The sequence below is a fragment of the Diabrotica virgifera genome, chromosome 7, assembly GCF_917563875.1.
Source record: "Diabrotica virgifera virgifera chromosome 7, PGI_DIABVI_V3a".
Taxonomy (NCBI): Eukaryota; Metazoa; Arthropoda; class Insecta; order Coleoptera; family Chrysomelidae; genus Diabrotica; species Diabrotica virgifera.
This window is the reverse complement of record NC_065449.1, coordinates 225,398,928-225,411,301: the sequence shown is the minus strand read 5'-3', so window position 1 is coordinate 225,411,301 and position 12,374 is coordinate 225,398,928. Positions and strand designations below refer to the sequence as shown.

General features: G+C 33.8%; 2 protein-coding genes across 3 annotated transcripts in view; one reads left to right on the top strand and one right to left on the bottom strand.

The window, feature by feature from the left end:
- Nucleotides 1-12,374, top strand: part of LOC114348778 (uncharacterized) — an 882,222-nt gene that overhangs the window by 647,783 nt on the left and 222,065 nt on the right. The gene's annotated exons all lie outside the window — the stretch shown is intronic.
- LOC126888716 (RNA-binding protein 25-like) lies at nt 6,737-7,508 on the bottom strand. The gene has a single exon (XM_050657099.1). It carries the CDS (start codon nt 7,506-7,508, stop codon nt 6,819-6,821), a length of 690 nt encoding a protein of 229 aa, XP_050513056.1. The 3' UTR covers nt 6,737-6,818.

Below are 12,374 nucleotides of genomic sequence, written 5' to 3'. Positions count from 1 at the left end.
TTATCACTATACACATTTTTAGCCTTACACGAAGACCGTTAGTCGGAGGGTTCACTAGCTCTTAGAATATTACTTGACACTTTTTCTAAAATAAAAATTACGACAAAAATTAAATAACATTTTAAAGCCATCTTTAAGTGGTATGTGTTAGTAACTATAAGTTTTATACAGTTTATAATAATTTTACGAATTCAAATAAACAATAATAACACAAAGATAGTTAATTTATTAATTTTATAGTGATATGTTTTAAATTATGTGATCGATATATCACAACAATTTAAAGAAAAATGAATTATTAATGGGATATTTATATCTTACTATTATTTAAACATATAAACTATATTTTTGTTTATATTTAGAACCTTCTTTGGATAAACATGCGTACACATAATTGCTTAACATCTGAAACTATTTTCTTGTAGCATCTTATAGTTCTGGATCCCGCATATCAAAACAAAATTGATTAATAGCAAGTTGAAAATTTGTTCATAGCTTACCGATGTCTAATCAGACAAACATTGATGTATGGGAACACTGGAAGAGGGGAGGCTTTAATCATGGAACGTGATCAACGTGTCATCCTGACAAGTTTATGATTGTGAAAACTAGCAGGTTGTTTTTAAGTCTATTCAATAGCCTACGATATATTTATAATATATAAAAAAACGTTTGACCGACAAAAATGTTGGGCATTTTAACGGGTGCGACAGGTAGAACACGTCAAATGACAGGAATTACATTGGTGGTAAACGGCAGTCTGATTTTTGTACGAGAGTTTAATGAGAGGGTAAAAAATCAATTGGACGTTCTCTCCGACAAAATACATGGGACGTTTTCGTAGTCTGATGTTCGAAACCTGTAACCTCTTCCACAATTAAAGCTTACCCTGTGCCAGTGTTCCCGTACATCAAAGTTTGTCCGACCAAACACCGTTAAGTTATTAACAAATTTTCAGCTTGCTATTAATAAACTTTTCTTTGGTACGCTGGATCCAGGCCTATGTCGCTTCCCCGCGATTATTAGAAATAGTTCTGAGTCTTGATCTTAACTCGTCGATGGTTCCTTTGAAAGCTAAGTCGAATTTTTCAGCCTGGTGTTGTAATTTGTCTTTAGAAAGGCGATTTATCCACGACGTATCTGTCGGGGCACCTGTTTCTGAGTCTGCGTCTTTGTCTGTTATTATTAATTTCCGGGCGTCGATTCAGTGGCGTAGCCAGGAATTGGCTTTGGGGGGGGGCCACCGGGGGTCTGGGGGTATGGAATACCCCTAGGCAAAAGGGGGGTCCGCGGTCCACCCCCGGAAAATTTTTGAAAATTAGACTTTGAAATAGGCGTTTGGGACTCATTTAAGCATCAAAATCTTAGGTTACAAATAACTTTATTATAGTTTTCAATTCCTCTCGAAAAGGAAAAATCAACGACATTTTATTTTGTTAACTAAAACGTTAGGAAAGATGTAAAGTTGTATGTTAATGATCCTTGAGTCATAATTTGATTGATGCTCTGTCATACTGTATACTCTACCACTTTCTTATTGAAAAATACTCATATATTAACAGATCAAAACCCATAAATATTACAAGTAATGTTCATAGAAAGGTTTCAAAACTCAATACAATTTTTTATCCATTCATAACATTTATTATGTGCACAAAATTAGCAAGTTTACTTTCAATACAATCCTGAATTGGTAATACATATGAAGATGTGCCCTACTAATGGAACTGCAACCTTCTTGGAGTTCTTGTTCATAGTATTGTAATGAAATGATATTTCATAGTACTTTTTTATTTTATAAGTATTCCCTATACCTAACTGCTTTAATTTGTGAGTTATTGGTGATTCAATCTAAACATTAATTGCAACAAATAATACGTAAAATTTTAGGTTGGCCGTGACAATATTCAATCACAAATAATTTTTCAGAAATAAATACATATTAATCCAGACTGATCCTTAAAATTACCAATAATGGGTTAGCTATCAAAATACCTACGTAGTTAAGATTGTTGGTGCGACTAACAATTAAGCACAAATTAAAGCAGTTAGGTATAGGGAATGCTTAAGAAATAAAAAAGTACCAAAAAATATCATTTCATTACAATACTAAAATACAGGGTGTTCCATTTAAGACAACTCAGAAAATACTCATTCCGAGTTTCGACCAACCCTTATAATGGGATTTATCTCATTATTTAGATATTTTAGAAATCCTTAAATTAACTAAAGTATTCGTAAAGTAGGTAAGGGCTAGAAAATGAAGAATTTATAAAGTAAGTGATAAAGAAATAATGAAGAAATATGAAGAAGAAGAAGATTTTTGTTTAATAGTACACGATGAAGAAAGTACTAAGTATAAAGAAAATGAAGAAATATGTAATTATTGTGAAGTACCAGACAAGAAGAAGAAGAAGAAAAAAAAGAGATAATTTCTAATAGAAGAATATTAAAAATTGGAGAACATCAAAAGATTTGTCTTAAGGGTCTAGTAAACAAGTCAAGTTCAAATGTAGGAGTTGTAATTTTTTTAAAATTCTGAAATCAAAGTAAAGCATAAAATACAATTTCTGAGTATAGATTTTCGCGAGTCATAAGAAAAGAATTAACTAAGAATAGACGATGTTTGATAATTAGTGAAATAAATTGTATATATTTGTAAATTTTGTTTATATATTTTTTTTGTAAAAATTTGTTTAAATCTATACATATAACGTAGACAGTTGATGATGAGAGTAAGAAAATTTTTTTTCTCTTCGGGGAGGAAAAAGGAAGCACGGTACATGGCTCAAAAAATTTTCTTTTCTAAGGGGGATGATATAATGGGATTTATCTCATTATTTAGATATTTTAGAAATCCTTAAATTAACTAAAGTATTCGTCAGATATTTATTTATGAAACAGTAAACATTACGCATATTTGTTATAATAATTGCAAAGTAGAACACCTTAGCTGAATTGCACGTTTTGCTTACTCAACAAGGTTGTGACTATTCATTTGACACACTAACGAGAATATATACAAACATATTTACATAACGAAGTATTTGATAAATATGAGAACACGATCAGATTTGAGTGATTAGTGAGTCGAATTAGTTAGTTAGGTTTGAGAGGTTGCTGCCGTTAGAGCAGAATAATGTCACCTATCAACTGAATGCATTTATACGGTATTAGTTTAACCAAATAAAGAAGTTATGAGTACATAGTGTATTCCTGATAGTCAACCCCATTCCAGTATAGTAAATATCCAGTTACCACCATACCCTGTATACTAAAATTAAAAATTTAGCTATACTAATGATTCTTAACAATAGTACACTATATTAAAAATCATTTTAAGGTAAGTAGAGTTTTAGGTGTCAAACTACTACAATTCTACAGGGTGTGAATATTGCTACGAAATTAATAAAAAAACGTAATTATCTTTTAAAATACCCAGTATAACATTAAAAATCCTCATATTTTAAGAAAGAAGACATCGAAGAGAATCCAAAAATGTAAAAATATACGGGGTGTCCCATTTAAAAAAACGGAGTTATAAGCAACTTCCGGTATAACCGGAAATTGCAAAGAGATAAAAATATTTTCATTTAATAGATCATCCTTCAGAACCCCTGTATTCCAATTTTCATGATTCTGTTGCCTTTAGTTCTCGAGATATTTCTAATCGGCCAGTTATCTGCCTCACCCTGTACAATAGAAAACGTAATATTACTGCAGTAAACCTGTTATACGCTTTCAAGATTTTAAAACCAATACACGTAACAAAAAATAAATTTATCTGGTTATCTACAACAGTTCGCATAGGCGCCCATACACACGGGCAGGGGGGGGCCCCCTAGCTTTTCGGGAAAGAACAAAAATTAAATTTATATTACATAAACGTATTTTTGTCAAAAAATTATTGGATAATTTTGAGAGATAAATTGGAAACAACATATTTATTAATAAAAAAAATTCACATATTGGGTAGTTATTAATAGTTTAACAGAAAATCTTTGTGTCTGCGACAGTGGTCTATATGGAATGTGCATAATACACATTTCCCACAATCACGGTATGCTATTAACGAAAACATTGAAAGAGATTAGAGGCGTGGGAAACATATACACTGTAATCGACACCCAAAATTATCAATTAAATGAATCATTTATAATACTGCAAAAAAAACCATATCAGCAAGAAATCCGATCTCTGACCGATAATCACTAATGAGGCATTTGTCTTTGAGAACTGGTATAAAGTAATTATAGTTTATATTGTGAAATAAATTCATACTGAAAAATAATTTTTAAAATTTATTGAACATAGTCAAATTTTAGTTTGCAAAAGTATTTTTTTAGTAAGTAGATTATTTTTAAAGTGTGCATTATTATGATGAACAGAACAATTTTATTTAAATGAAAAACAGGTGATCTTTCACGATGAATGAGTGTTATACAGGGTGTCCCAAAAGTAGCGGAAAGGTCGAATAATTCGCGAAATGAACATCGGATCGAAAAACTGAAAAATACGTGTTCAATAATTTTCAAAAATCTATGCTATGACACTAAACAAGTCCACCACTTCAACCCCTGGGTGTGGAGCGGGGAGTAGGTAACTTTAAAATTTGAAATGGAACCCCTAATTTTTGTTGCAAATTTGGATTTTCCTTGTAAAAATAAGCAAATTTTATTCGAGCCATTTTGCGAATTGTGGATAGATAGCGCTATAATCGAAAAAAACGGTATATCGTGATACCATAGCAAAATTATAGAAACGGTCTAATACTAATATCTCGAGAAATATACTTGCAAATAAAAACTAAAAAACACGTGTTTAATATTTTTCAAAAATCTATAGAATGACACCAAACAGGATTTTTCATTCCACACTCTGGTGGAGGTGGGGTGAGAGTTAACTTTAAAATCTTAAATAGGAACCCCCGTTTTTGAGTTTCCTCCTCAGAAAATAAGTAACATGTATTCGAACTTTTTTAGAATTGTTGACGGATGGCGCTATATTCGGAAAATGCGATTTATTTGCGCCATCTATCAACGATTCTAAAAATGTTTGGAATATGTGTGCCTTATTTTTCATAAGGATTCTAAATCTGCAAAAATAAAGGGGGCTCCCTTTTAAGATTTCAAAGTAAAAACTTGGTTCGACACATACTCATGGTTAGTCTGCTCGCCAAAGTTGAAGGGAAGGCTTTGCAAGCATTGTATTCTTTTCAAACGGGTTTTAAAGAGAGGCGCAACTTTTATGGTACCCATGACATTTCCATTTAAAAACTTGGTCTAGTGTTTAAATGTATGAATAATTTCTCACAAGTTCAAACTAGGTTTTTTAGGTGGTTTAAACTACAGTAGACTCCCTCTATAACGAGAACTGAAATGGTGGATTAATTATCTCGTTATAAGCGGATCTCGTTATATCAAACAATAATAATATTGAAATGTTTTGATGCCTCTTACGTAGTTTATTAGGTGTCGATGGTCAACCTGAACAGTGAACAATATGAGACTTCGCCGAAATAAATTGTAAATTTCCTATAGTATTCAATATCGGTCGATAAACAGGCAGATGTTTATTACAGGTGGCCGAGTTTATTACAGCACTGGCCTCGATAATAAGACAGATGTTGGGCACTTCTATGTACAGGTAGTTGGGGCATTTATTTATTTATGACCATTACAACGCTAACAACAAGTAAAGACAAGTATTCTTCGATTTAAATTTTCCTCGTTATAACCAAATATGCCTCGTTATAGAGCGTTACAGTTCAATAGGAATTTCATGGGACACCTAATGTACCTCGTTATAAGCGAAACCTCGTTATATCCGTGTTCGTTATAGAGAGAGTCTACTGTATATATTGTCATCCGAAATATACAAAATGTAATGTGCAACATCTTCACGTTTGGCCCCCCCCTAAAAATTTTTATATGGGCGCCCTTGACAGTTCGGAGTCTCTTTAAGCGGTATTACCTTCAGGACCTTTACTGAAAACTTTCTGTCATCTTTCTGATCCTTGTCAACATTCAAATATTTAACAGAACTGTAAGATGGATTGACTTATAGAAAATTGTCCTTATATACTTCAATTTCTGTCAGATGCTTTATTTACTAAATATTCCATGAATATTTATGATTCCATAAAATTGTGTTTTGACTAGTAAAATTTTGGGGTAGTTCTGATTTCTTTTATTATATATGGATTTTGGGCTGCTGAATCCGAATATGAGGTTTGCGGACAAAATTTCCTGCCGGAACATTAAAAAAATCGCGAAAGAAGCGAAAAATTTCAGCTTTTTTCCGCTTTTTTGCTCAAATCTCGAAAACTATAACTTTTAGTAAATGGTCTGTTAACAGAAATTAAAGTACTTAAAATTATCCACAGATATCACTATTTACTTTTGTAGGCTTTTATCTTCTGTTTGTCTAGTGTCTAGGGTTGATTCTTTGGTCACAGGTCGATTTTAGGATACAGAAAATACTTTACTCGTAAATTACAAGGATAATGTAACAACTAATGTGAACGGTAATTAACACTGAACATCTAAAACGGCTTTATATCAAAAATATGCTATCTTATTTCGTCGTTCGTCTTTATTCTGATGAAAAAGGCCGTCTGTCCCCTATCATCAGCGTCTTAATGTCAACTCGACTTTTCTCTGACTTTTTGACTACCGTCACTTGGCCATGATATGTTGAACCTATAGATCTATTGCGTTTTTTTTTATTATTAGGCAAATGCCACTTTTCTGGCTTTCGGCTAGCGTTTATGATAAAATAAAATAACTTAAACGAATGTAATCCTACACTCGGCCATCCTATTCAGAATCCGACTCGGATTCGTCGCTTTCATTGTCGACCCACGGTTTAAGATATTCAGCACACGTTGATGTTCGCACTGGTCCCTCATGCTCACCAATCTTTATAACATCATAACGATCGTTATCTTTAACCTTGACAATCTCGTAAGGACCTAAGATCTTTATCTTAAGTTTAAGTCCTGGGCGGAACTGGGTTCTTTTTATTGCAACTAAATCTTTCTCCTTATAGATTCTTGCTCGTTTTCTTCTTGAATTATACCCCTTTTTGTTTTCAGCTTGTACCTTACATATTTGTTCTTTACATCTTTCTCGAATTTCTTTTTGTACGTGAATATCTTCGTCATATCGTCTGTCTTCGTATCTTCGTCTTTCTTCGTCATTACTTCGTTCATATCTACGTCTTTCATCACATATTTGTCGTCCTTCGTCATAATTTCGCCCTTCGCGTCTTCGTCGATCCTCGTCGTTTCTTCTCTCACGTCTTCTTCTTTCTTCTTCTTCAAGTCTTTCATCGTCTTTTGCGCGTCTTTTATCGTCTTTTCGTCTTTCTTCTTCTAATCGTCGTTTCTCTTTTTCTCGTCTTTCATCATTTTCCCGTCTTTCGTCTTCCAATCGTCGTTTTTCTTTTTCTCGTATTTCATCAATTTCCCGTCTTTCGTCTTCCAATCGTCGTTTTTCTTCTTGCATTCGTTTTTTTCGTCTTCCAGTTGTCTTTTTTCTTCCTTTCGTCTTTCGTCGTCTTCGTCTATATCTGATACGTCATCCTCCTCTTCGTCATCTTCAGTTTCGTCGTCGTTAATGAAGGTATTCAAAAAGGAACAAATGCGAACAACCACGTCATGCTTCTCATTTTTATAATTCAAATCAAGAATTTGGCATATCGCAATTAAATCAGCAAGATCAAATTTTTCACTTACATCGTTACATTTACTCAAAAATTGTTCGGAAGTGTCGTCAAGCCGAAAACCAGCAAAAGCACGCAAAGCTTTTCTAGTTTTTCGAGGTTCACCTTCAGTGGAAAAACAAATGTAATGCAAAATTTTAACAACTCTCAACTTAGCGTGAGTAATATTATAGTCAATATTACGAATAGAACCTAAAGTTGCCATAATAAAATATTTTCAAAAAATATTCAACAATATTAAAAGAAATATTTATAACTACGTAAAAAACTAAAGCATGCAAAAATTAAATCTTTTCAAAAATGAAATAACCTTAGTAATGCATATTTGTGCTATAAAACCTACAAAAATTAACGTTTTCCTAATCTTAAAACGAAAATATATCGTCAACAAAAAATATACGAGAATGTTTTTATAATGGACACGAAATTAAATCAAGATCAATTAATCGTTCATTCATATAAAAAACTTTTTCTTAAAACGTGTTTTCAAAGTTCATCTGAATTTTCTGTTACATCAGCACATCAACAAAAGGGAAATGTCATTGAAAATATAACGTTCAATCTTCTTATCGTCTTAGTCTCTTGGTAGAATGTTGCAAGAAAAAACTCTTACCTTGCAAATCGTCTCTAATAGTTTAACTCGTTATTACCATTTCATCGGCTTGAGTTCATCATTGTGTTTTCATTCAAAACATATCAGCATTCAAAACAATATCGGCACGGCAATATGCGGCTAAACGTCAGCGTCAGTCGATCTCACGTTCAATCCATATCTCTGATTATCCTTATTATATCTGTCTTCTATCTGCTATCCCGGACGAGCCCCCAAAATGTAGGCTTTTATCTTCTGTTTGTCTAGTGTCTAGGGTTGATTCTTTGGTCACAGGTCGATTTTAGGATACAGCAAATACTTTACTCGTAAATTACAAGGATAATGTAACAACTAATGTGAACGGTAATTAACACTGAACATCTAAAACGGCTTTATATCAAAAATATGCTATCTTATTTCGTCGTTCGTCTTTATTCTGATGAAAAAGGCCGTCTGCCCCCTATCATCAGCGTCTTAATGTCAACTCGACTTTTCTCTGACTTTTTGACTACCGTCACTTGGCCATGATATGTTGAACCTATAGATCTATTGCGTTTTTTTTTATTATTAGGCAAATACCACTTTTCTGGCTTTCGGCTAGCGTTTATGATAAAATAAAATAACTTAAACGAATGTAATCCTACAATTTTTTTTTTCAGACGAACCGTTCGGTCTAAAGTACAAGTTGAAAATTGCCAATTTTTAACGGTCTCGGCAAAACTCACTTTTTGCATTCCAAAATTTTATTTTTTATTAGAATGCTGTCATTTGATAAATATCTCCTAGTTTTCTGTACAAATAATAAATGTTAGTTCATAGGTATGTTATGTCTCTTGTGACAGCTTCCATGAGTCCATTCCGTCCTAAGAGGCCGGGAAAGTATCTGCTTTTCCCTTAGAGCCACAGAATATCAGGCACATATGGAGTCACAGTTTCAGTTGGTGTGAACATTTCCTTCGGATCTGTTATCTTGATTTCTGATAAACCTTGAGGTTTTGTCTTTTTAAAATGAATGAGTTGAACAGCTCCCTGACTTCCATAAACCTCAGGCGCGGGGTTCTTTTTTATCCGAGGAATGGATTCCTTAGGAGCTACTGCATGTTTTGGTGCAATACAAGAAATGCCACATATGACGTGAAAAGCGTTATCGTACACCTGCTGTGTAGAGCACGGCAGGTCAATTTTCTGCGGATCGCCTGCGAATGCTGAGACTTCCAGGCGAACATCTGTATAGGATGAACAAAACCCCAAAGAGGAAACTATATCAACCTATTTTCTTGAGCCTTAATTTTTGTAAAAAAAATGGCCAACTCTGCAAGGAATGGTGAGACCAACTATCTGAGCCTTACTGCCGCTACAAGACTTTGAGCAAGCGCGTTGCTTATATGGAAGTGTCAGCAATCGCAGGCGATCCGCAGAAAATTGACCAGCCGTGCTTTACACAACATGTGTACAAAAACGCTGATTTTAACCCTTTTTATGCCAGGCGTTAATCTGCATGTTGGTCCGTCAATCCCAAAGGTTTTTTTATGCTTCATATACGTCGCATATAAATAAACAAATAAATGACCAAAACATGTTTTAATTGAGTTTTTTTTAACCAACTTAAACGTTTTCTTTTCAAAAGTACTCGTCAGAGAGCAAAACCAACTTGAAAAAATGTAACTAACTTAAAAAAATAATGTACTTAATGTAAATTAACGTTAAAAGTTTTCTTTTGTGAGGTACTCCTTAAAACATGACACTACGCAAAGGCCGACTCCGCGACTCTTGCACACATGTGTCTCGACTCGCTTCTTTTTTTTTCTGGTATTTTCTGTGGCTACAAACGTTTCACCTTCTAGCAGCTACCTATAAGCGTTCCCACCAGTGCTACAATATAGCATATATCTAAAATATGTGAACAAATATATACTGCAATGGGTCTGCATGACCTGTCTTAGGTGCCAACATTTTGAGGCTTTGGGAACAATAATCTAACATTTTCGGCCATATTTGTACGGCATTGGGACACCAATGAGTCTAACATTTTATAAGAAACGCATATTTTCGGCTTTGGTAAATTGAGACCATAACACCTTGAACGTATATATAGGGTGTCCCAAAAGTAGGGGAACGGTCGAATATTTCGCGAACTAAACATCGGGTGGAAAAACTGAAAAATACGTGTTCAATCATTTTCAAAAATCTATCCAATGACACCAAACACCAACTCCCACTACACCCCCTGGAAGTGGGGTGGGGGGTAACTTTAAAATCTTAAATGGAAACCCCTAGTTTTTCTTGCAGATTTGCATTCGCTACGTAAAAGTAAGCAACTTTTATCCAAGACATTTTTTCGAACTGTGGATAGATGGCGCTATAATTGGGAAAAACGATTTATCCTGATACCATAGGTAAATTATAGAAGCGGTCTAATATCTCGAGAAATACACTTACAAATAAGAAACCAAAAAACAGGTTTTTAATATTTTTCGAAAACCTATCGACAAACACTAAACATAACCCTCCAACCCATCCCCTGGAGGTGGGATGTGGGGTAACTTTAAAATCTTAAACAGCAACCCCCACTTTTTATTGCAGATTCGAATTGGTCATGAAAAATTAAGCAACATTTATTCGAAACATTTTTTAAAAATGCTGATAGATGGCGCTGATAAATCCTATTTTTCCAAATAAAGCGCCATCTATCAACAATTCTAAAAAATGTTTCGAATAAATGTTGCTTAGTTTTTCATGACAAATCCGAATCTGTAATAAAAAGTGGGGGTTGCTATTTAATATTTTAAAGATACCCCCCCCACCCCACCTCCAGGGGTTGGAGGGTTATGTTAAGTGTTATTCGATAGGTTTTCGAAAAGTATTAAAAAAATTTGTTTGGTTTCTCATTTGGAATTGTATTTCTCGAGATATTAGACCGTTTCTATAACTTACCCATGGTATCAGGATAAATCGTTTTTCCCAATTATAGCGCCATCTATCCACAGTTCGAAAAAATATCTTGAATAAAAGTTGCTTACTTTTACGTAACGAATCCAAATCTGCAAAAAATATAGGGGTTTCCATTTGAGATTTTAAAGTTACCCCCCACCCCACCTCCAGGGGGTGTAGTGGAGGTTGGTGTTTGGTGTCATTGGATAGATTTTTGAAAATGATTGAACATGTATTTTTCAGTTTTTCGATCTGATGTTTAGTTCGCGAAATATTCGACCGTTCCACTACTTTTGGGACACCTTGTATATGGCGGCTGGGAATGCAGACCCACTTTTTCAAAAACATAATATATAGGTAGCGTTGGGACAGAAAGGGTTAACGTACATACAATCGACGGATACCACACTTTTTACGTCATGGGTGGCATTTCTTGTATTGCACCAAAACATGCAATACCTCCTAACCAATCCATTCTTCGGCTAATAACTAAACCCGCACCTGAGGTTTAGGGAAGTCAGAGAGCTGTTCAACTAATACATTTTGAAAGGACAAAACCTCAAGGTTTATCGGAAATCAAGATCATAAGGGAATGTTCACACCAACTGAAACTGTGACTCCATCTATGCCTTATCTTCTGTGGTTCTAAAAGAAAAAAAGAGATTTTCTCGGTATTTTAAGATGGAATGGATTCATGGAAGCCGTGAGAAGAGACATACTATATTCATATTATGAACTGACATTTATTATTTGTACAGAAAACTAGGATAAAGTTATGAAATGACAGCAGTCTAATAAAACCTAAATTTTTTTAAGTAGGGATGGCGGTTTTTGACAAAACACCGGTTTTCGGTTAAACCGGTTTTTTTGCTTACGGTTTAGTCTGGCGGTTATAACCGGCCAAAAAAACCGGTTTTTGGAAAAACCGGTTTTCGTTTTTTTTTAATCCAATAGGTTACAAAGTTACATTTACAATGCACTTTAGTTTGCGATACTTCATTCGACTCGATATCAATATGATCAAAATTAGTACTATCGAAAGAACATCAATATCAATATAAATAAAACACAATTTTTAATAAAACCATTTTATTCTATTAATTAATATATTTATTTATTGTTTTTT